The 26,135-nt window shown below is 41.3% G+C and overlaps 1 protein-coding gene across 1 annotated transcript in view; it reads left to right on the top strand.

The window, feature by feature from the left end:
* Positions 1-637: 637 nt before the first annotated feature.
* Positions 638-26,135, top strand: part of LMBR1 (limb development membrane protein 1) — a 241,507-nt gene continuing 216,009 nt past the window's right edge. Inside the window, exon 1 of the mRNA XM_053609599.1 lies at positions 638-932. Within this exon, the coding sequence (XP_053465574.1) occupies positions 867-932 (66 nt within the window). The 5' untranslated portion in view covers positions 638-866. The remainder of the gene's footprint in view (positions 933-26,135) is intronic.

Here is a 26,135-nt window from a genome sequence, read left to right as displayed (position 1 = left end):
TTCACACTTCCTAGGAATTCTCAGAAATGTAAAAAAAAACCCAAAAATACCCAAAACAAAACCACACAGCCATATAGATCCAAAATTATAAATATTATCTTAAATTGAAATTTTATAACAAAAACAAAGATAAAGAGGAATGAATATGTATTACTTGGCCTATGTGGCGGTGCCCCAGCGAACATGCAGCTTAGAATCCACAGAGGGGCCATAAAGCCGACTCCAGACCCACAAACTCCCGGCGCGCGCGGTCATCCGGATGTTCCAGGCGCTGGCGCCGAAGACCCTTATTGACCGCATCTCTGCCCAAAGCCGGCGGGCAGACCACCGCGCTCCGCGGGCCTGGGAGGCCGAACACTGGGGAGGGGCACCAGGCGGTAGCCAGGTCGGCTCGGGTGGGGGCCGGGCAGCTGTCCCGGCGCCCTCACCGCAGCCGCGGGGCCAGTTGGCTCCACCGCCCAGCCCTGCTCGGGGGCGTGGCCTTGAGTTGTTTCCCCACAGCCGCCAGGGCCCGCCCACCGAACGCCTCCCAGCGGGGAGGCCTACAGCCTAGCAGATCGCTGGCGCGCTTCTTTGACGCACCGGCGCCGTGTAGCTGACGTTAGGTCCCGCCCACCAAGGCCCCGCCCCCGGTTGCGCGGTGCCCACCCTCTCACAGCCAGAGTTGCTTCGCCTGAGGCGGCTGAGGCGGCTGAAGCGGCGGCTGGCGGCGGCTGGCGGCGGCGTGGTGGTCTCTACACCAACGCAGCTCTCCGGCCTGCTCCGGCCTCGATCCCCGGCGCGGCCGTCCGATCCTCTGCGGCCGGCGGGCGATGGTGCGGCGGAGCGCGCGGACGAGGGCGGCGCGGCGGCGGGCATGAAGGAGGATGGAAGGGCAGGACGAAGTGTCGGCGCGGGAGCAGCACTTCCACAGCCAAGTGCGGGAGTCCACGGTGCGTGAGGACCGGAGCCGCCGGTGACAGCCTGCGCCCGGGCCCCAAGTCCTTCCGCCCCTGCCCTGGCGCCCCTCCCCGACCCCGGGACCTCCACTCTCCGTCCCGCTACCGGGGCCTCCTCCCCAGCTCCATCCCGTCCCGCCTTCTTCGCCCCGGGATCCCTCTCTGCTCCCGAGCCCAGCCCCCTCCTGGTCCCTCTCCTCCCGGTTCTTGACCTCCTCTACCTCCTAAGCCCCTATGGCTGCCTCCCCATTGCCACCTCGCGCCCAGGTCACCTGCGCCGGCTCCTCCCGTCTGGAGCCCCCCCAAGTCCCCCTGGGGGCCGCGGTCTGAGCTTTAGCCGGCGCCAGGTGTCGCCTCGTCGTGCCACCTGCTCTTCCCTGGCACTCCCTGACCGCTCCCGGCTTTCTCGCTTGGCTCTTTCACCTTCGGGTCGTGGACGACGGCTCCGGCCGGTGCGTGCACCCACGCTCCAGGGCCTGCCCGGGTGGGCAGGTGCACGCGCAGGTGGTGCCGGTGCGGCCCGTGTGAGGCTAGGAAAGGAACGAGCTCGGGCTCCACGCTGAACCTGCCAGCCTCCCCGGTGTCCCCGCCGGAGAGGCGGGTGTTTGGAGCCCAGCTGGTTACCTTGTGCGTGTCAGCACCCTCGGCCCTCCCCCTTTCATCTCCCCCTCTAGTCCCCACGTTGAGTTCGGAACCTTCCTACTTGGGGCGGGAAGACTGGCTTTTTATGGCAGTGAGGACCTGAGCAAAAGCCCATTCTGCTTTAGAAGCAACTTCTTGTGGAAGTCTTCGTTTTTGGCCCGAGTTTCATCTGTGCTGTTGACAGGGATCAGGAAGGACTTGACCTTGGAAAGTCTACTTTGATATTTTTACCTTTTCAGATGCTCTAGAATACATTATAATTGTGTTTGTTTATTGTGTTTTAACAGCTATGTAAAATAGATCAATTTTACGTTTTTGTATCTACCCCTCCCTTTTTGTAACAGTTTCTCAAGATTTATTCACACTCTCAGTTCGAGGGGAGAAAATTACGAATTGTCTAATTTGTGTAGTTATTGATCTTGAAAATTGAGAATCATGGGCGGCGCCTGTGGTTCAGTCAGTAAGGCGCCGGCCCCATATACCGAGGGTGGCGGGTTCAAACCCAGCCCTGGCCAAACTGCAACCAAAAAAAAAAAAAAATAGCCGGGCGTTGTGGCAGGCGCCTGTAGTCCCAGCTACTCGGGAGGCTGAGGCAAGAGAATCGCCTTAAGCCCAGGAATTGGAGGTTGCTGTGAGCTGTGTGAGGCCATGGCACTCTATCGAGGGCCATAAAGTGAGACTCTGTCTCTACAAAAAAAAAAAAATTGAGAATCATTTTGCCAAGTCATACCTTGGAATAAAGAGGAAATGTAAAATCTGAGCTAGTAGAATTTGGTATAGCATATTTAATTTTAATTAATTAATTTTTTTTTTTTTTTGCAGTTTTTGACCGGGGCTGGGTTTGAACCCTTCACCTCCAGTATATGGGGCCGGCGCCCTATTCCTTTGAGCCACAGGCGCCGCCCTAACTTTAATTTTTTTAATTGAAGGTAATACACACAGAAGGGCATATAATCGTGTGTACTCTTAAAAGCATTTCGTAATAAACACACCTGTGTACTCCTGAATCCAGATTCTGCTGGAATCCCAGAGGCCCATTCCTTTCCTCCTTCCAGATACTCTCTGCTCCACCGAGGGTAACCACTGCTTCTCTAACAACATAGATGGATTTTTGCTTCATTTTGAACTTTCTGTAAATTGAATCTTAAGTATGCACTCTTTGTGTCTAGTTTCTTATGCTCCATGATGTTTGTGAAATCTCTGTATATTATGTATGGCTATACTGTAATTCTCAGTGCTATAGTGTGTGACGACTATAGCAAAATTTATTTTTCAACATTTTACTATTGATGGGCACTTCAGTAGTTTCTAGGTTTTGGCTATGAGTATTTTTGTACATGTCTTTTGGTGAACCTGTAAGTACATTTTTATTGGATGTACATCTAGAAATGCAGTTGCTAGGTTAGAAGGTGCGCATTTGTTCTTATTTATGTATGTATTTAGAGACAGAGTCTCACTATGTTGCCCTTGGTAGAGTGTCCTGGTGTCACAGCTCACAGCAACCTCAAACTCTTGGGTTTAAGCAATTCTCTTGCCTCAGCCTCCCAAGTAGCTGGGAATACAGGTACCTGCTACAATGCCCGGCTAGTTTTTGTTGCAGTTGTCGTTTAGCTGGCCCCAGGTGGGTTCGAACCTGCCAGCCTGGGTGTATGTGGCTTGCGCCCTACCCACTGAGCTACTGGCGCTGCCCATTTGTTCATCTTTAGTTACTTTTAAACAGTTTTCCAAAGTGGTTGTACCAATTTATACTCTCTCTAGTACTGAGAATATCAATTGCGATTGCGTCCCATCTTTATCAACACTTGGTGTTTTCTATCTTTTTTTCAGTTCAGCCATTCTAGCAAATATGTTGTAGTATTTATTGTACTGAGGATTTTAATTTGCATTTGCCTGATGATGTGAATTTCTGCATCTATGTTTATTGGTCATTTGGAAATCTTTTGTGAAGTGTTAGATTTTTTTCCCCCCATTTTAAAATAAAGTTTGTCTTTTTAATATTGATTTGTAAGATCTTCATGTATTCTGAGTACATATCTTTGTCAGGTATATGTATTGCAACTATTTTTTCCGTAATCTGTGGGTGCCTTTCACTTTCCTAGTGATATCTTCTGATAAACAGAAATTATTTTAATATGGTTCAATTTATAAAAAATATCTCTTATCATGAGTACTTTGTGTGTGCTGATTAGGAAACTTTTGGTTACTCCAAGATTATAATGTTCTTTTGTACTGTTATGCCTCTGGAGCTTATTTTTTAATGGATGGTATGAAGTAGCTGTCATATTTTTTTCCCACATGAAAGTCCAGTTGCTTCAGCACCATTTATGACCATTGTCACAAATTAGGTAATTGTATATATGTGGGGTTTAATTTTGAACTCTGTGTTGTTTCATTGGTTTATTTTTGGTTTTGTTTTTAATTAATTAGATGTTCTGTAATTTAGATTGAGAAAGGGACCCATGTCATAGAACTGCAGAGCTTTATTACTTTTGTCTGTACCTTGGAAACAGCTCAGTTTTGGTACTAATATAAGAGTTCCATAGTTCTTTTCCTCCTCACCCCTGTTTTCCTTAACCTAGAAGCCCTGTGGTTGAGTGTCTTCCATCTTCTTCAGAACCTGTGCAGACAGGGACCAAGCTCAGTAGGTTTCCAGTAGGCATTTCTTTCTCAAATTATTCCTATTTAGAGTAAATATAAGTACTTGCTTTTTCTGTGGGACTTGTTGCCAATTTTTAAAATTATTCAACTTTTTGATTTTGCCATATAATGCTATAATTTTTGTTTAGCTCTTTTACTATACATTCTATACATAATATACATAACATACAACTTACCATTTTAAAATGTACACTTCATTGGCATTAGGTACATTTACATGTTATACAACCATCACCACTATCCATCTCCAAAACATTTTCATCATCTCAAACAGAAACTCTATGCCCATTAAACACTAACTCACCATTCCCCACTTCCTCCAGCTGCTGGTTCTGTCCCTTTGAATCTGATTTTTCCAGGTTCCTCATACCAGTTGAATCATACATACAATATTGGTCCTTTTGTGTCTGGTTTATTTCATTTAGGATAATGCCTTCAAGGTTCATCATGTTGTAGTATGTGTCAGAATTTCTTCCCTTAAGGCTGAATAGTCTTGGTGTATACCATATTGTGCTTGACTATTAATCTCTCAAAGAATACTTGGGTTGCTTCTACCTTTTGGCTATTGTAACTAATGCTGCTATGACCGGGGTGTACAAATATATGTTAGAGTACTTCCTTTTGATTTTTTTTTTTGTGTGTATACCTAGGAGTGGAATTGCTGGATCATGTGATGATTCTGTGTAATTTTTTGCGGACGTCTCATACCATTTTCCATAGAGGCCGTACCATTTTATATTTTGAGTCAGGGTTCCAATTTTCTCAGATGTTCACCAATACATGTTGTTCTCTGTTTTTTTTTTCCTTTATTTTATTTAAATAGATATAGGAGGTATACAAGTGGTTTTTTGTTACTGTGGCTGAATTGCATTGTGGAGAAGTTTAGGCTTTAATATGCCTGTCACCTGAATAGTGTACAATTACCATTGTATCCAGTGGGTAATTTTTCATCTCAGAGCCCCCTCATAACTGGAGACCCATTTTGAGTCTCCATTGTCCGTTAAGTCTGTGGTCCCTAGTCCCTGAGCTGTGGACTGGTGCTGGTCCATGGCCTATTGGGAACCGGGCTGCCCAGCAGGAGGTGGAACAGCAGGCAGGGTGAGTGAAGCTTCATCTGTATTTATAGCTGCTTCTCACTGCTGGCATCACTGCCTGAGCTCCTCCTATCAGATCAGAGGTGGCAGTAGATTCTCAAATGAGCTGAACCCTACTGTCAGTATTGCATGTGAGGGATCTAGGTTATGTGCTCCTTATGAGAATCTAATGCCTGATGATCTGAGGTAAATGTAATGTGCTTGAATCATCCTGAAACCATCTTGTACTCCCACCAGCCCTGCTGTAGAAAAATTGTTTTCCATGAAACCAGTCCCTGGTACCAAAAAGTTTGCATTAACTCACTATGACCATACATACCCATTGTTTAGCTCCTACTTGTGAGAATATTTGGTGTTTGGTTCTTTGTTCCTGGTTATTTTACTTAGAATAATGGCCTGCAGTTTCATCTAAGTTGCTGTAAAAGACATTATTTCATTCTTTTTGATGGCTGAGTGGTACTCCATCATGTATATTAATACATATATATGACATTTTCTTTCTTTTTTTTTCTTAAGGTAAAGTTCCTCCATAATTGTGTTCTGCGCCCAAGAAGTGTGCCATACTCCGTGACCCCCATTTCCCTCCATCCTTCTCCCCACTACCCTCATTCCCCTACCCCCTTACCTTGTATTAGATCATTTACTGCCTTTATGTTAGAATTGAGAACATTGGATTCTTGCTTCTCCATTCTTGTGATGCTTTACTAAGAAGAATGTGTTCCAACTCAATCCAGGTTAATACAAAAGATGTAAAGTCGCTATCATTTTTAACGGCTGAATAGTATTCCATGGTATACTATTGGAATACCACAGTTTGTTAATCCATTCTGGGGTTGGTGGACATTTAGGTTGTTTCCACCTTTTGGTGATTGTAAACTGAGCTGCAATACGCAGTGACATTTTCTTTATCCAGTGTTCAGTTGGTGGGCAGTTAGGTTGATTCAGTATCTTTGTAGTTGTGAATTGTGCTGTGAAAAAAATACAGGTGTAGGTGTGTCTTTTTTTTTTTTTAATTTTTCTACCTAATTTTATTACAGTCTTAATAACATGTTATATAATATAGTAATTATGCATGGATACTTACATATTTTTTAAAGAACTATTCTGTACAAAATAATTCTTAAGCCACATTTAATTATTCCTTGTTGAAATTTTTTTCAGAACAAAACATTTGACAGATAATCTAAGATCCCATGTAATTCCAAACTGTAATTAGATAACAAAATCATCTTGAATTTTAAGATAAACATTGAATATGGAAAGAATGTGCCTTAAGAATACATGTTTTCAAATTGATCTTTGTGAGATCAAGTTGGAACAGCACAAGTTCAGCTCAAACTTGAAGTTTTGACCTGATTTTCCCTTATAAGTGTGTATGTGTACATGTGTATATGTGTTTTTGTATGTGCATTTGTAGGTAAGTTTTTTTTTTTATTAAATCATAGCTGTGTACATTGATATGATCATGGGGCATCATTCACTAGCTTTACAGACCATTTACCAAGTTTCACATATACCCTTGTAAGATGCACCCCTGGTGTAATCCCACCAATCCCCTTCCCTCTACTCTACCTCCCCCTCCCTCCCCTCCCTTTCCCCCTTCCCCCTATTCTTAGGTTGTAACTGGGTTATAGCTTTCATGTGAAAACCCTAAATTAGTTTCATAGTAGGGCTGAGTACATTGGATACTTTTTCTAGGCGTGTCTTTTTTATAAAATTATTTCTTTTCCTATGGATAGATCCTCAATAGTGGAGTTGCTGGATTGAATGGTAGGTGCACTTTCAGTTCTTTGAGAAATCTGCATATTGTTTTCCATAGAGGTTGTACTAATTTACGTTCCCACCAACAGAGTATAAGCATTCCCTTTTCACTGTATCTGTGCCAGCATCTGTTATTTTTTTACTTTTTAATAATGGTCATTCTGACAAGGTTTAGATAGTAACTCATTGTAGTTTTAATTTGCATTTCCCTAATGATTAGTGATGTTGAACATTTTTTTCATACGTTTGTTAGTCATTTGCTTCTCTTCTTTTGAAAAACATGTTCATGTTTTCTGCCCACATTTTAATGGTGTTATTTGTTTTTTTCTTGGTGATTTTTTGAGTTCCTTATAGATTCTGGATATTAGGTCTTTATCGGATGTATAGATGGTGAATATTTTCTTCCATTCTCTAAGTTTCCTGTTTACAATGTTGATTATATCTTTTGCTGTGCAGAAGGTGTTTAGTTTAAGCCCCATTTATTTATTTTTGTTGATGTTGTATTTGCTTTTGAGGTCTTAGTCATAAATTCTTTTTTTTATTATTAAATCATAGCTGTGTACATTAATACAATCATGGGGCACCATACACTGGTTTTATATACCATTTGACATATTTTCATCACACTGGTTAACATAGCCTTCCTGGCATTTTCTTAGTTATAAGACTTTTTTTTTTTTTTTGTGATTTTTGGCCGGGGCTGGGTTTGAACCCGCCGCCTCCGGCATATGGGACTGGCGCCCTACTCCTTGAGCCACAGGCGCTGCCCTAGTTATAAGATATTTATATTCTACATTTAGTAAGTTTCACATATACCCTTGTAAGATGCACCGTAGGTGTGATCCCACCAATCAGCCTCCCTCCGCTCATCCTCCTCCCTCCCATTCACTCCCCTCCTTCTTCCTCTTCCCCGCCTTCCCCGTATTCTTAGGTTGTAACTGGGTTATAGCTTTCATACAAAAGGCCATAAATTAGTTTCATAGTAGGGCTGAGTATATTGGATACTTTTTCTTCCATTCTTGAGATACTTTACTAAGAAGAATATGTTCCAGCTCCATCCATGTAAACATGAAAGAGGTAAAGTCTCCATCTTTCTTTAAGGCTGCATAGTATTCCATGGTATACATATACCACAATTTATTAATCCATTCGTGGATCGATGGGCACTTGGGCTTTTTCCATGACTTAGCTATTATGAATTGGGCTGCAATAAACATTCTGGTACAAATATCTTTGTTATGTTGTGATTTTTGGTCTTCTGGGTATATGCCCAGCAGAGGAATTACAGGATTGAATGGCAGATCTATTTTTAGATCTCTGAGTGTTCTCCATATATCTTTCCAAAAGGAATGTATTAATTTGCATTCCCACCAGCAGTGCAGAAGTGTTCCCTTTTCTCCGCATCCACGCCAACATCTCTGGTCTTGAGATTTTGTGATATAGGCTAGTCTCATTGGAGTTAGATGATATCTCAAAGTAGTTTTGATTTGCATTTCTCTGATGATTAAAGATGATTTTTTCATATGTCTGAAGGCCGTGCGCCTGTCTTCTTCAGAGAAGTTTCTCTTCAAATCCCTTGCCCAGCCTGCGATGGGATCCCTTGTTTTTTTCTTGCTGATGCGTTTGAGTTCTCTGTGGATTCTGGTTATTAAACCTTTGTCAGAGATATACCCTGCAAATATCTTCTCCCATTCTGAGGGCTGTCTGCTTGCTCTGCTTACTGTGTTCTTAGCTGTGCAGAAGCTTTTTAGTTTGATCAAGTCCCAGTAGTGTATTTTTGAGGCTGCTTCAATTGCCCGGGGGGTTCTCCTCATGAAATACTCACCCAGACCAATTTCTTCAAGGGTTTTCCCTGCATTCTCCACTAGTATTTTTATAGTTTCATGTCTTAAGTTTAAATCTTCGATCCAATGAGAGTCTATCTTCGTTAATGGTGAAAGGTGTGGGTCCAATTTCAGTCTTCTGCAGGTTGCCAGCCAGTTCACCCAGCACCATTTGTTAAATAGGGAATCTTTTCCCCACTGAATGTTTTTAATTGGCTTGTCAAAAATCAAATAGCGGTAAGTAGCTGGATTCATCTCTTGGTTCTCTATTCTGTTCCAGATATCTACTTCTCTGTTTTTGTGCCAATACCATGCTGTTTTGATGACTATCGATTTGTAGTAAAGTCTGAGGTCTGGTAGTGTGATTCCTCCTGTTTTGTTTTTATTTCTGAGTAATGTCTTGGCTATTCGAGGTTTTTTCTGATTCCATATAAAACGAAGTAATGTTTTTTCAAGATCTTTAAAATATGACAGTGGAGCTTTAATAGGGAGTGCGTTGAAATTATATATTGCTTTGGGTAGTATGGACATTTTGATAATGTTGATTCTTCCCAGCCATGAGCATGGTATGTTTTTCCATTTGTTAACATTTTCAGCTATTTCTTTTCTTAGAGTTTCATAGTTCTCTTTATAGAGATCTTTCACGTCTTTTGTTAGGTAAATTCCCAAATATTTCATCTTCTTTGGCACTACTGTGAATGGGATAGAGTCCTTAACTGCTTTTTCAATTTGACTGTTGTTGGTGTATATAAAGGCTACCTATTTATGAATGTTGATTTTGTAACCTGAGACGCTGCTGTATTCCTTGATCACTTCTAGGAGTTTTGTAGTAGAGTCCCTAGTGTTTTCCAGATACACAATCATATCATCTGCGAAGAGCGAGAGTTTGATCTCTTCTGACCCTATATGGATACCTTTGATCGCCTTTTCTTCCCTAATTGCGGTGGCTAAAACTTCCATTACAATGTTGAAAAGCAATGCAGACAATGGGCAGCCTTGTCTGGTTCCTGATCTGAGTGGAAATGATTCCAATTTAACTCCATTCAATATGATATTGGCTGTGGGTTTGCTGTAGATAGCCTCTATCAGTTTAAGGAAAGTCCCTTCTAGACCAATTTTCTTGAGTGTTCTGATCATGAAGGGATGCTGGATATTATCAAAAGCTTTTTCTGCATCAATTGAGAGAATCATATGGTCTTTGTTTTTTAATTTGTTTATGTGCTGAATTACATTTATAGATTTACGTATATTGAACCAGCCTTGAGACCCTGGGATAAAACCAACTTGGTCATGATGTATAATTTGTTTGATGTGTTGTGTTTGTTAGGATCTTGTTGAATATTTTTGCATCTATATTCATTAGTGATATTGGTCTATAATTTTCTTTTCTTGTTGGGTCTTTTCCTGGTTTGGGGATCAGGGTGATGTTTGCTTCATAGAACGTGTTGGGTAGTCTTCCTTCTTTTTCTACATTTTGGAACAGGTTGAATAACATAGGTACTAATTCCTCTTTAAAGGTTTGGTAGAATTCTGACGTGAAACCATCTGGTCCCGGGCTTTTCTTTTTAGGGAGGTTTTGTATAGTTGATGCTATTTCTGAACTTGATATGGGTCTGTTCAATATTTCCACTTGATTCTGGTTAAGTCTTGGAAGGTGGCGTGCTTCCAAGTATTGGTCTATTTCCTTCAGATTTTCATATTTCTGAGAATAAAGTTTCTTGTAATATTCACTAAGGATTTTTTGGATTTCTGATGAGTCTGTGGTTATTATGTCTTTGTTGTTTCTGATTGATGATATTAGAGATTTTACTCTTTTTTTCCTGATTAGGTTGGCCAGAGGTTTATCTATTTTATTGACCTTTTCAAAAAACCAGCTTTTTGATTTATTGATCTGTTGTATTATTCTTTTGTTTTCAATTTCATTTAATTCTGCTCTAATTTTGGTTATTTCTTTTCTTCTACTGGGTTTGGGGTTGGAATGTTCTTCCTTTTCCAGTTGCGTGAGATGTCCCATTAAGTTGTTAACTTCCTCTCTTTCCGTTCTCTTGAGGAAGGCTTGCAGTGCTATAAATTTCCCTCTTAGAACTGCCTTTGCAGTGTCCCAGAGGTTCTGATAGTTTGTGTCTTCATTGTCGTTTTGTTCCAAAAAATTGGCGATTTCTTTCTTAGCTGTAATCTCATCTCTGACCCAGCTATCATTCAGCATAAGGTTATTTAACTTCCATGTTTTTGTATGGGTATGCAGATTCCTGTTGTTACTCAATTCAAGTTTTATTCCATGATGGTCTGAGAAGATGCATGGAATAATTTCTATTCCTTTAAATTTACTGAGTTTAGACTTGTGACCTAAAATGTGGTCAATTTTGGAGTAAGTTCCGTGGGCTGATGAGAAGTATGTGTATTCAGTTTTGTTGGGATGAAATGTTCTGTAGATGTCTGCTAAATCTAAATATTGGATGGTTAGGTTTAAATCTAAGATTTCTTTGCTCAGCTTCTTTCTGGAGGATCGATCCAACACTGCCAAGGGAGTGTTGAAATCTCCGACGATTATGGAGCTGGAGGAAATCAAGTTACTCATGTCTGTTAGAGTTTCTCTTATAAATTAAGGTGCATTCTGGTTGGGTGCATAGATATTAATAATTGAGATCTCATCATATTGAGTATTATCCTTAACAAATATGAAGTGACCATTCTTGTCCTTCCTTACTTTTGATGGTTTAAAGCCTACTGTATCTGCAAATAAAATTGCAACACCTGCTTTTTTCTGATTACCATTTGCCTGAAATATGGATGACCATCCTTTCACCCTGAGTCTGTATTTGTCTTTTAAGTTGAGATGTGACTCTTGTATGCAACAAATATCTGGCTTGAGTTTTTGTATCCAGTCAGCTAACCTATGCCTCTTTAGAGGACAGTTTAAGCCATTCACATTGATGGAGAGTATTGATAAGTCTGGTGGAATTTTGGGTATCGAGTTTTTCAAAGGTCCAGTGGACATTTTTAATCCTTTCGCCAGTGTGGAAGTTGGAGTTTGATCCGAAGTTTCTGAGTGAGTTTACTTTTGTGGTATAGGATTGGGTTGGTCATTGTGGAGGATAGGTCTGAGAACATCCTGAAGAGCTGGTTTACTTATGGCAAATTTTTTCAACATATGAATGTCATTGAAGTATTTAATTTCTCCATCATAGATGAAACTCAATTTAGCTGGATATAAGATCCTGGGTTGAAAGTTTTTTTGCTTTAGGAGATTAAAAGTTGATGACCAGCCTCTTCTGGCTTGAAAAGTTTCAGCAGAGAGATCTGCAGTTATTCTAATATTCTTACCTTTGTACCTTATAGTTTTCTTTCGCCGGGCTGCTTTGAGAATCTTCTCTTTCATGTTAACTTTAGTTAAGCTAATTATGATATGTCTGGGGGATGACTTATTGGGGTTGAATCGTGCTGGGGTTCTGAAGCTGTCTGCTATCTGAATTTCAGATTCTCTAGGCATGTCTGGAAAATTTTCTTTCATAATTTCATGCAGAAGGGCCTCTGTGCCCTTGGAGGCCACTTCATCGTTCTCAGAAATTCCTATAATTCTTATGTTGCTTTTTTTCGAATTATCTGAGAGTTCTCTGAGTGAGTGATCCATTTTTGCTCTCCATTTCTCTTCCTCTTTGAGAGATTGGGAGCGTTCGAAGACTTTATCTTCAATGTCAGAAATCCTTTCTTCTGCTTGCTCCATTCTGTTACTGAGGGATTCTACTGTATTTTTCATATCTTTGAGGGCTGTAAGTTCTTGCTTCAGTGTGTCTAAGTCTTTGGTGGTTTTGTCTTTAAATTCGTTAAATTCTTGAGACAATTTTTGAATTTCTCCTCGAATTCCTAATTCCATTTTATTAATCTTGTCTCCAATCCAAATTCTGAATTCGATTTCTGACATCTCAGCCAGTTGTTTATGAATGGGATCTTCAATCACATCTGCCGTATCTTTTCTTGGGGGGGTTGATCTATTCTGGTTATTCATGTTACCAGAGTTTTTCTGCTGATTCCGCCCCATGGTTATTTTACTCCCTTTGGTTATTCCCCTGGGGTTTTATCGAGGGCCCGTACAGTGTTGTGGCCTGAGAAACTGGGGCCCTGTCTGGTGTGGTGGAGCAAAGTGGTTCTGTCTTGTTTTCAGCTGGTTTCTGTTTGATCCTATTGCAACTTCTACTCTGGCTTGAAGTCTCAGCTGTGTGGAAAAATCAGCAATTAAGTCACCCCGCCTGCCCACCTCTGGCCCCAGTTGGAAAAGGAGAATCAAACCTTCCTACAATCGCACACCCAGGGCACCGCCTGAAAAGTCCTCAGTCTATTAGCCCAGTTCAAAAGGTCCAAATCAACTGTCTCAATCGGCACTTGTCTCGGGTGGGAGAGTTCAAGAGGTCTCTGGGAACTGGATCACAGGGGCCTGGTGACTCCTCTGACACGGCTCACTCCAGTGCAGCGTGGAGTCAGGAGGAGCCACCCAGCAAACAGAGCAGTCTAGGAAGGTTGACGTCTCCTTCCCCACTTTGCCCCTCCGTCGGACCCAGTCACTGGTATCTCTGCAGATGGCTAACCCAGTTGCCTGCAGTGAACAGACACTCCAGGGGTTTGCACCTTCCTGAATCGCAAGGAAGTCTGCCAGGCCCCCGCAGACTGCCGCTATCTAGCAGGAGGAGATGGGGCCTGACATCTTTGAGTGTTTGATGCAGGTGATGGGAAGGAGGTGTTCACTCAGGCTTAGCCCTGTCCCTGATGGATGCTGCTAACAGAACAGAGCAGAACAGACAACTTTGCGGGGTTCTGTCTCTGTTCCTGTCGTCGCCTACAGAAGACAGGCTGTTTTGAGTTCAAACGTCTTTGCTGCTGGAGATTTGCGTCCGAACACCTCTCTGGGTCGGCCCCGCCCTGGAAGCTTCCCGGGTTTGTGAGCCATGTCAGGAAATCCCCCGCTCACCGGTGGCCTCCTCTGGTTGCCCAGGGAGACAGGGGGTGTGGCCTCAGAATATCCAGAAGTGAGCGTTCTGCCGTTAAAGAAAAAATGGCTGTTGATCTACCTCCAGGGAACTGCTGCTCTGGTGTGGGCACTCAGGCGACCCTTTTCTCCTCTGTCCTGCGCCCCAGAGTCAGCACTGAGCGGCCACAGTTTGTGCTGGGTCCACACCCCTCAAGAGATCCCCCAAGAATCAGAACTCTTGGGGGATGGGCCCCCAGACCCCGATTGGGAGTGGGTGGGGGAAGCTAGAGTTTCATTCAGGTTCACGCAACACTACGGCCCGGGGAGGGCTCCTGCACTGCACCGCAGGGAAGTGCCGCCAAGGCTTGATTTCCCCTCAGCAGAGTGCCCTCTCCTCGCTCACGTGTCCCAGAGTCAGCGCTGACCTGACGCAGCTCAGGCACTGTGCACTCCCCTCGAGAAATCACCCAAGGATCCGAACTCCTGGGGGATAGGCCCTCAGACCCCGAGTGAGAGTAGGGGCTCTCAGCTCTCAGCGGGGAGGCTAGAGTCTTAATCAGTCTTGTGCCCCGTAATGTTGCCCGGGGAGGGTTGCTGCACTGCACCGCAGGGAAGTGCCGCGAGGCGTGACTCCCCCTCAGCCCGGTGCCCTCTCCTCACTCGCGCGCCTCAGAGTCAATGCTGACCAGTCGCAACTTGGGGACTGTCCACTCCCCTTGAGTAATCACCCAAGGATCCGAACTCCTGGGGGATAGGCCTCCAGACCTCAGTGGGCGGGAGGGGAGCGCCGGGAGGATTCCCAAGTTTTATTCAGTTTTATGCCTGGCAGGAGAACGCCACGACACCCCAGTAGGGGAGGTAGGTCCAGTTTTTAGAAGGTCTCTCCCGTGGAGTGTAGTGGGAAGGCCTTTAATTTCTGCCCGCTTGTTTAATTGTGGGGCTCTTGAGCCGGTCTCATGCGGGAGGGGGTCTCCCGTCCGCTTGGTGGTGGATTTTGTACCTTTTGTTTGCGTCCTTGTGATCACAACTTGCCTCAGCGGTGTTGATGTGCGTTCTTCAACCTTCTCTCTTGGTGAGGCTCAAGTCCACCAGGATACTTACTAAATTCCTGTCCCTTAACTCTCCTTCTGGACGGGAGCCTCTGTTGAAAGCTGGCTTCAGTCCGCCATCTTATCTCCCTCCTCTCCATCTTTCTTTAAGGCTGCATAATATTCCATGGTGTACATACCACAATTTATTAATCCATTTGTGGATGGATGGGCACTTGGGCTTTTTCCATGACTTAGCAATTATGAATTGGGCTGCAATAAACATTCTGGTACAAATATCTTTTTAAAATGTGATTTTTGGTCTTCTGGGTACATACCTAGTAGAGGAATTATAGGATTGAAAGGTAGGTCTATTTTTAGATCTCTAAGTGTTCTCCAAACATCTTTCCAAAAGGAATATATTAATTTGCATTCCCACTAGCAGTGTAGAAGTGTTCCCTTTTCTCCACATTCACACCAACATCTCTGGGATTTTGTGATATGGGCTAATCTTACTGGAGTTACATGATATCTCAAAGTAGATTTGATTGGCATTTCTTTGATGATTAAGGATGATGAGCATTTTTTCATATGTCTATAGGCCATGCACCTGTCTTCTTCAGAGAAGTTTCTCTTCAAGTCCCTTGCCCAGGCTGAGATGGGATCACTTGTTCTTTTCTTGCTAATACGTTTGAGTTCTCTGTGGATTCTAGTTATTAAATCTTTGTCGAAGACATAACCTGCAAATATCTTCTCCCGTTCTGAGGGCTGTCTGCTTGCTTTACTTACTGTGTTCTCGGTGGTGTATTCCAGCGGCACACGGTTAGCTGTCAGTTCCAACCTCTGCCTGCCCTCCTTTGTCTGGGCTAATGATCCCCTGAGGGCCGGGTGTGTCCCAGTCTCAGTAAAGCCGTCCTCTGGGTCAGCCCCACCCTGGGAATCTGCTGGCTCTGTGCCTGCATTTTTTTAGTCCCCACACTCTGCCCAAGCCTGGGAATCTGCTGGCTCGAAGCCTGCGTTTTTTAGTCCCCACACTCTGCCCAAGCCGGTATCGCTTCAGGCAAACCCTTTACTCATGGGGCCTGCATTTCCGTCCCAGATCCGTTCTGCCAGTGGCTGCCACCAGAGAAGATGCCTGGCCTCCTCTGGTTACCCAGAGAGACAGGGGGTGTGACTCCGAAATATCCAGGGGTGAGCCCTATTGTTGCCAAAAATGGCTGCTGCTTTGTGCCTCGGGGCACCGCCGTTCTGTGTGGTTCCCTCTCAGCCGACCATCCTCTCCTCACTCCCATGCCACAGAATCAGCACTGACCAGGAACAGTCCATGCCCTGTCCACACCTCTCGAGAAAATACCCAGGAATTTGGACTCCTGGGGGATAGGCTTCCAGACCTCAAAGTGAGAGTGGAGGGGGAGTGCTGGGAGCCCAGAATTGCAGGTAGAAAATATGTATAGTTTTATTCAGTTTTATGTCTGGCAGGAGAGCATCTTGGCACCCTAGTAGGGGAAGTAGGTCCAGTTTTTAGAGTGTCTGTCCCATGGGATATAATGGGAGGACTTTTGAACTCTGCTCATTTGTTTATGGAGTACTCCGAGCCGTTCTCATGTGGGAGGATACTCCCGTCCACTTGGCGATGGATTTGTTTGTATCCTTGGGGTCGCAGCTCGCCTCTGCAGGGTTGGTGTGCGTTCTTCCACCTTCTCTCTTGGCGCAGCTCTAATCTGCCAGGTTACTTGCTAAATTTCTGTCCTTTAACTCTCCTTCTGGTCGGGAGCCTCTGTGGAAAGTTGGCTTCAGTCAGCCATCTTGCCTCCGCCCCAGTCATAAATTCTTTACCTAGGTCAGTGTCAAGGATAGTTTTGCCTAGGTTTTCTTCCAGAGTGTTTATGGTTTTTATGTCTTACATTTAAGTCTTTAATCCATCTTAAGTTAATTTTTGTATATGGTGAGACATAGGGATCCAGTTGTATTTTTCTCTGTGAATCTATCCAGTTTTCCCAGCACCATTTATTGAATGGGAAGTTCTTTCCCTCTTCAAAGATGAGTTGCTTGCAGGTATTTGGCTTTACTTCTGAGTTTTCTGTTGTGTTCCATTGGACTATACATCTACTTTTATAGCAGGATCATGCTATTTTGGTTACTGTTGCCTTGTATAATTTGAAGTTGGACAACATAATGCCTTCAGACTTATTCTTGGTTGTTATTAGTGTTAAGAAGTGCTACTGATTTGTGTAGGTTGATTTCGTAACCAGAGACTTTACTGAATTCATATATCAATTCTAGGGGTCTTTTGGAGAAGTCTTTAGGATTTTCTGGGTATAAAATCATATTGTCAGCACACGGAGATAGTTTGACTTCCACTTTTCTTTCTTTTTTTTTTTTTTGGCCAGGGGTAGGTTTGAACCCACCACCTCCGGCATATGGGTCCAGTGCCCTACTCCTTGAGCCACAGGCGCCGCCCCTGACTTCCACTTTTCCAATTTGGATGCCTTTTACTTCTTTCTCTTGTCTGATTGCTTTGGCTAGGACTTGCAATTTATGTTGAGTAGAAATGGTGAAAGTGGGCATCCTTGTCTTGTTCCAGTCTTAGGCTGAATGCTTTCAATTTTATCCCATTCAGTGTGATATTGGCTGTGGGTTTCTCATACATGGCTTTTATTATTTTGAGGTATATTCCTTCTATGCTTAGTTTGTTAAGGGTTTTTTCCATAAGGGGTACTGGACTTTATTGCATACTTTTTCTGCATCTATTTTGATGATAATGTGGTTTTTTGTTTATGAATCACATTTATTGATTTGTGTATGTTGAACCATTCTTGGATCACTGGGATGAAACCTACTTGGTCATGGTGAATTAGTGTTTTAATGTACTATGGCATTCAGTTTGCTAGTATTTTTTGGAGAACTTTTGCATCTGTGTTCATGAGGGAATTTGGTCTGTAGTTTCCTCTTTCTGTTATATCCTTTCCTGGCTTTGGTATCAGGATGATACTGGCTTTACAGAATGAATAGGGGAGGATTCCCTTATCCTCAGTGTTATGAAACAGTTTTTGTAGGGTAGGTATCAGTTCTGCTTGGTAGATTTGGTAGAATTTGGCTGTGAATCCATCTGGTCCTGGGCATTTTTTTGGTGTGTGGGGGGATTTTTTATATTACTGATTCAGTCTTGCAACTCGTTATTGGTCTGCTCAGGATTTCTATTTCTTCCTCATTCAAGCTTTGAAGGTTATGTGTTTCCGAGAATTCATCCATTTCCTCTAGATTTTCTAGTTTGTGTTCATAGAGGTTTTGGATGATCTTTTGTATTTCGCTAGTATTAGTTGTAATGTCTTATTTTTCATTTCTGATTGAGCTTATTTGAATCCTCTTCCTTTTTGGTTAATCTAGGTGGTGGTCTGTCGATTGTCAGTATCTTTTCAAAGAACCAACTTTTCATTTTGTTGACACTTTGTGTTGTTGTTTTTCATTTTTTTAGTTTTAATTTCATTCAGTTCTGCTCTGATCTCTTGTTATTTCTTTTCTTTTTTTTTTTTTTATTGTTGGGGATTCATTGAGGGTACAATAAGCCAGTTACACTGATTGCAATTGTTAGGTAAAGTCCCTCTTGCAATCATGTCTTGCCCCCATAAAGTGTGACACACACTAAGGCCCCACCCTCCTCCCTCCATCCCTCTTTCTGCTCCCCCCCCCATAACCTTAATTGTCATTAATTGTCCTCATATCAAGATTGAGTACATAGGATTCATGCTTCTCCATTTTTGTGATGCTTTACTAAGAATAATGTCTTCCACTTCCATCCAGGTTAATACAAAGGATGTAAAGTCTCCATTTTTTTATGGCTGAATAGTATTCCATGGTATACATATACCACAGCTTGTTAATCCATTCCTGGGTTGGTGGGCATTTAGGCTCTTTCCACATTTTGGCAATGGTAAATTGAGCTGCAATAAACAGTCTAGTACAAGTGTCCTTATGATAAAAGGATTTTTTTCCTTCTGGGTAGATGCCCAGTAATGGGATTGCAGGATCATATGGGAGGTCTAGCTTGAGTGCTTTGAGGTTTCTCCATACTTCCTTCCAGAAAGGTTGTACTAGTTTGCAGTCCCACCAGCAGTGTAAAAGTATTCCCTTCTCTCCACATCCACGCCAGCATCTGCAGTTTTGAGATTTTGAGATGTGGGCCATTCTCACTGGGGTTAGATGATATCTCAGGGTTGTTTTGATTTGCATTTCTCTAATATATAGAGATGATGAACATTTTTTCATGTGTTTGTTAGCCATTCGTCTGTCGTCTTTAGAGAAAGTTCTATTCATGTCTCTTGCCCATTGATATAAGGGATTGTTGGCTTTTTTCATGTGGATTACTTTGAGTTCTCTATAGATCCTGGTTATCAAGCTTTTGTCTGGTTGAAAATATGCAAATATCCTTTCCCATTGTGTAGGTTGTCTCTTTGCTTTGGTTATTGTGTCCTTAGCTGTACAGAAGCTTTTCAGTTTAATGAAGTCCCATTTGTTTATTTTTGTTGTTGTTGCAATTGCCATGGCAGTCTTCTTCATGAGGTCTTCCCCCAGGCCAATAGCTTATTCCTGTACTGCAGAAATTATTCCAAAAAATTGAGGAAGAAGGAATCTTCCCCAACACATTCTATGAAGCAAACATCACCCTGATACCAAAACCAGGAAAAGACCCAAAGAAAAAGGAGAATTTCAGACCAATCTCACTCATGAATATAGATGGAAAAATTCTCAACAAAATCCTAGCCAATAGATTACAGCTTATCATCAAAAAAGTCATTCATCATGATCAAGTAGGCTTCATCCCAGGGATGCAAGGCTGGTTTAACATACGCAAGTCCATAAACGTTATCCACCATATTAACAGAGGCAAAAATAAAGATCACATGATCCTCTCAATAGATGCAGAAAAAGCATTTGATAAAATCCAGCATCCTTTTCTAATTAGAACACTGAAGAGTATAGGCATAGGTGGCACATTTCTAAAACTGATTGAAGCTATCTATGACAAACCCACAGCCAATATTTTACTGAATGGAGTTAAACTGAAAGCTTTTCCTCTTAGAACTGGAACCAGACAAGGTTGTCCTCTGTCACCTTTACTATTCAACATAGTGCTGGAAGTTCTAGCCAATACACTTAGGCAAGACAAGGAAATAAGGGAATCCAAATGGGAGCAGAGGAGGTCAAACTCTCCCTCTTTGCTGATGACATGATCTTATACTTAGAGAACCCCAAAGACTCAACCACAAGACTCCTAGAAGTCATCAAAAAATACAGTAATGTTTCAGGATATAAAATCAATGTCCACAAGTCAGTAGCCTTTGTATACACCAATAACAGTCAAGAGGAGAAGCTAATTAAGGACACAACTCCCTTCACCATAGTTTCAAAGAAAATGAAATACCTTGGAATATACCTAACGAAGGAGGTGAAGGACCTCTATAAAGAAAACTATGAATTCCTCAGAAAGGAAATAGCAGAGGATATTAACAAATGGAAGAACATACCATGCTCATGGATGGGAAGAATCAACATTGTTAAAATGTCTATACTTCCCAAAGCAATCTACCTATTCAATGCCATTCGTATCAAAGTACCTATATCGTACTTTCAAGATTTGGAAAAAATGATTCTGCGTTTTGTATGGAACCGGAAAAAACCCCGTATAGCTAAGGCAGTTCTTAGTAACAAAAATAAAGCTGGGGGCATCAGCATACCAGATTTTAGTCTGTACTACAAAGCCATAGTGCTCAAGACAGCATGGTACTGGCACAAAAACAGAGACATAGACACTTGGAATCGAATTGAACACCAAGAAATGAAACTAACATCTTACAACCACCTAATCTTTGATAAACCAAACAAGAACGTACCTTGGGGGAAAGACTTCCTATTCAATAAATGGTGTTGGGAGAACTGGATGTCTACATGTAAAAGACTGAAACTGGACCCACACCTTTCCCCACTCACAAAAATTGATTCAAGATGGATAAAGGACTTAAATTTAAGGCATGAAACAATAAAAATCCTCAAAGAAAGCATAGGAAAAACACTGGAAGATCTCTTGTTATTTCTTATATTCTGCTAGCTTTGGGTTTGGTTTGTTCTCATTTTCTGATTTCCTGAGATGTGACATTAGGTTGTTAATTTGTAATATTTCTGTCTTTTTGATGTAGGAATATAGTGTTATGAACTTCCTCTTATCATTGCTTTTACTATATTATTAGCTTGTGTTGCCTTTGTTATTCAACTAGCAAATGTTTTAATTTTCATCCTGATTTAATCATTGACCCGACCTTGTTCAGTAGCTGGTTGTTTAATTCCCATGTGTTTGCATAGTTTTGAGAGTTTTAAATGGCATTGAATTTTAGTTTTATTCTACTGTGCTCTGAGAAGATACATGGTATGATTTCAATTTTTAAAGATTTGCTGAGACTTGTATCATAGCCTAACATATGGTCTATCTTGGAAATGTTCCATGTGCTGATGAGAAGAACGTTTATTTTGCGATTTTGATGTAGTATGTGCTGTGAATGTCTTTTAGGTCCATTTTTTCTAAAGCCCTGTTTTTAAAGTCCAGTTTGTCTTTGTTGGTTTCTGCCTCAGTGATCTGTCTGGTTCTGTTAGTAGTGTGTTGAAGTCTTCCATTTTTATTATATTGCTGTTTATTGCATTTCTTAGCTCTAGTAGTGTTTGTTTTATGAATCTGTCTGCCCTGTTGTTAGGCGCATATATACAGGAGTGCCAAAAAATGTATTCACATTTTAAGAGATGTTATCTATGTATTACTTTTATTGAATTACAGCAGCTATGTGTGGTATGACATTTGCAGCACCTCCCATAATTGCAGAAATCAAATGTGATTTGTATTCATCTTTTGTTATTGGTACATATCAAATATTATAATTTTAATATGGTTTTTTCCCTTTTGTAAAATATGTATACTTTTTTTTTGGCACCCTGTGTATTTAGAATTTCTATTATCTTGTTGAATTGATCCTTTTATTATTATACATTTTGCCAAGAGGTGGTCAACACATAGAGAACATTTTGTAAATATTTTGTAAAATTTTGTAATGAATATTTTGTAAATAAAGCCACAATTTCTCATCGTCCCTGCATATGGCCACTTCAGGAGCAACTTTTGGGACACTCTGTATGATGACTGTCTTTGTCTTTTTTTTTTTTTGCAGTTTTTGGCTGGGGCCTGGTTTGAACCCACCACCTCCAGTATATGGGGCTGGTGCCCTACTCACTGAGCCGTAGGCACTGCCTCTCTTGGTCTTTTTTTACTGTTGTTGATTTAAAGTCTATTTTGTCTGATTTAAGAATTGCTACTGCTGCTTACTTTTAGTTTTCCATTTGCGTGGAATATTGTTTTCTACCCCTTTACCTTGAGTCTGTGTGACTCTTTATGAGTTAAGTGGGTTCCTTGGAGATAGCAGATACTTGGGATATGTTTTTTAATCCATTCTGTCAATCTGTAGTTTTTAAGTGGGGCATTTAGACTATTTGCATTCAAATGTTAGTATTGATAAGTGAACGTGTTACAGTCATCCTGTTTTATGAGTTGCTTGGTTCTTTCCCTTGTGTTACTGTTTCATAGGGGCTGTGAGTCTTACTTTTGAGTGTTTTTACAGTAGTAGGTATTGACTTTTCTTTTTGGTGTTTAGAGTACTTTTGAACATTTCTTGTATGGCAGGTTTAGTTGTGACAGATTTTCTTAGTGATTGCTTGTTGGAGAAAGACTTTATTTCTTCTTCATTTTTGAAACTTAGATTTTAAGGATGCAGAATTCTTTTTTTTCCTTTTTGAGACAGAGTCTTACCCTGTTGCCCAGGATAGAGTACCATGGCATCAACCTAGCTCACAGCAACTTCAAAATCCTGGGTTCAAGCAATCCTTCTGCTTCAGCCTCCCATGTAGCTGGGACTACAGATGTTTGCCACAAAATCTGGCTAATCTTTCTATTTTTAGTAGAGACGAGGTCTCACTCTTGTTCAAGCTGGTCTTGAGTCCTGAGGTCAAGCAATCCACCTGTTTGGGCCTCCCAGAGGGTAGGATCACAGGTGTGAGCCACCGTGCCCAGCCAGCTTTGTAGGACTGAATCCTTCACTTTGACTCTGGGCAGATTGATGAATATCTGCCTAGGTGATGTCCTGTTTTCATTGACTCTTCTAGGACTTCATTGAACTTCTTGTGTCTGGATATCTAAATCTCCAGCAAGATCAGTGAAGTTTTCCTTTATTATTTGCTCAAATAGGTTTTTCATGCTCTTTGCTTTTCCTTCTTCTCAGGTATTTCTATGATTCTTAAGTTTGGGGGTTTTACATAATCCCATATTTCTTTATTTTCATTGTTTGAGATTCATTGAGGGTACATAGGATTAGGTTACCCTGATTGGATTTGTTAGGTAAATTCTCTCTTATAATTGTGTCCTGCTCCAAGAGGTGTGCCATACCCCATGACCTCCCCATTCCTCTCCCTTCTCCCCTCTCTTTGCTCCCTCATTCCTCTACCTCCCACCACGTAGTAGATCATCCACTGCCTTTATGTTAGAATTGAGTACATTGGATTCCTGCTTCTCTGTTCTTGTGATACTTTACTAAGAAGAATGTGTTCAACCTCCATCTAAATTAATACAAAAGATGTAAAGTCTACATTTTTTTTTAATGGCTGAAATAGTATTCCATGGTATATATATACTACAGCTTGTTAATCCATTCCTGGGTTGATGGGCATTTAGGTTGTTTCCACATTTAGGTGATTGTAATTGAGCTGCAATAAACAGTTTAGTGCAAATGTCCTTAATGATAAAATGACTTTTTTTTTCTTCTGGGTAGATGTCCAGTAATGGGATTACAGAATCAGATGGGAGGTCTAATTTGAGTTCTTTGAGGATTCTCCATGCTTCCTTACAAAAAGGTTGTATTAGTTTTCAGTCCTACCAGCAGTATAAAAGTGTTTTCCTTCTCTCCACATCCATGCCAGCATCTGCAGTTTTGAGATTTTGTGATGTGGGCCATTTTAACTGTGGTTAGATAATATCTCAGGGAGGTTTTGATTTGCATTTCTCTGATAATTAGGGGTGATGAACCTTTTTTCATGTTTGTTAGCCATTTGTCTGTCTTCTTTAGAGAAGGTTCTATTCATGTCTCTTGCCTGGTGATACATGGGATTGTTGGGTCTTTTTTTGTTGATTAATTTGTGTTCTCTGTAGATCCTAGTTATCAAGCTTTTGTCTGATTCATAATATGCAAATATGTTTTCCCCTTCTGAAGGTTGTCTATTTGCTTTGGTTGTTGTCTCCTTAGCTATACAGAAGCTATTAATTTAAGTTAGTTAAGTCCCATTTGTTTATTTTTTGTTGCGATTGCCACTGAAGTCTTCTTTATAAAATCTTTCCCCAGGCTGATATCTTCTAATGTTTTCCCCATACTTTCTTTGAGGATTTTTATTGTTTCATGCTTTAGATATAAATCTTTTATCCATCTTGAATCAATTTTTATAAGTGATGAAAGGTATGGGTCCAGTTTCAGTCTTTTACATGTGATTATCCAGTTCTCCAAGCACCATTTATTGAATAGGGATTCTTTTCCCCAGTGTATATTCTTGTTTGGTTTATCAAAGATCAGATGGCTATAAGATGTTAGTTTCATATCATGGTTTTCTATTTGGTTCCAAATATCTATGTCTCTATTTTTATCCCAATACCATGCCTTTTTGATTACTATGGCCTTATAGTATAGCCTAAAGTCTGGTAGGCTGATGCCCCTGGCTTTGTTTTTATTACTAAGAATTGCCTTGGTATGGGTTTTGTTCTTGTTTGGTACAAAACGAAGAATTGTTTTTTCCAAATCTTGAAAGTATGATGTGTTGGTATTTTAATGGGGATTGCATTGAATATGTAGATTGCTTTGGGAATTATAGACATGTTAACAATGTTGAATCTTCTCAGCCATGTGCGTGGTATGTTTTTCCATTTGTTAATATCCTCTGCTATTTCTTTTCTTAGGGTTTCATACTTTTCTTTATAGAGGTCCTTTACCCCTTTGGTTAGGTATATTCCTAGGTATTTCATTCTTTTTGAAGTGACTGTGAAGGGAATTGTGTCCTTGATTAGCTTCTCAGCCTGGTTGTTATTGGCGTATACAAAGACTACTGATTTGTGGACATTGATTTTATATCCTGAGACATTGCTGTATTTTTTGATGACTTCCAGTTGTCTTGTGGTTGAGTCTTTGGGGTTCTCTTAAGTATAAGATCATCTGCAAAGTGTGAAAGTTTGACATCCTCTGCCCCCATTTGGTTACACTTTATTTCCTTCTCTTGCCTGATTTTATTGGCTAGAACTTCCAGCACTATGTTGATAGAGGACAACCTTGTCTGGTTCCAGTTCTAAGTGGAAAAGCTTTCAGTTTTACTCCATGCAGTATAATATTTACTGTGGGTTTATTGTAGATAGCTTCAATCAGTTTAAGAAATGTGCCATCTATGCCTATAATCTTTAAGTGTTCTAATTACAAACGGATGCTGCATTTTATATAATGCTTTTTCTGCATCTATTGAGAGGATCATATGATCATATGGTCTATTGAGAGGATCATATGGTTGCTTCTGTTGATATGGTGAATTATGTTTATGGACTTGTTCAGCCAGCCTGCATCCCTTTGATGAAATATACTTGATCATGATGTATAATTTTTTTAATGAGAGCTGTAATCTATTGACTAGGATTTTTTTTTTTTTTCTGAGACAGAGTCTCAAGCTGTCACCCTGGGTAGAGTGCTGTGGTGTCACAGCTCACAGCAACCTCAAACTCTTGGGCTTAAGCGATCCTCTTGCTTCAGCCTCCCAAGTAGCTGAGACTACAGGTGCTTGCCACAATGCCCGGCTATTTTTTGGTTATAGTTGTCATTGTTGTTTGGTGGGCCCGGGCTGGATTTGAATCTGCTAGCTCTGGTGTATGTGGCTGGTGCCCTACCTGCTTGAGCTACAGGCGCTGAGCTGTATTGGCTAGCATTTTATTGAGAATTTTTGCATCTATATTCATTTGTGAAATTGGTCTGAAGTTCTCCTTTTTAGTTGGGTCTTTTCCTGCTTTTGGTATCAGGGTAATGTTTGCTTTGCAGAATGTGTTTGGGAAGATTCCTTCCTTCTCAATTTTTTGGAATAATTTCTGCAGTATGGGTATAAGCTCTTTGACAGTT

This window comes from Nycticebus coucang, chromosome 11 (assembly GCF_027406575.1).
Source record: "Nycticebus coucang isolate mNycCou1 chromosome 11, mNycCou1.pri, whole genome shotgun sequence".
NCBI lineage: Eukaryota > Metazoa > Chordata > Mammalia > Primates > Lorisidae > Nycticebus > Nycticebus coucang.
The sequence above is the reverse complement of the archived record's forward strand: the minus strand, read 5'-3'. Positions and strand labels throughout refer to the sequence as shown.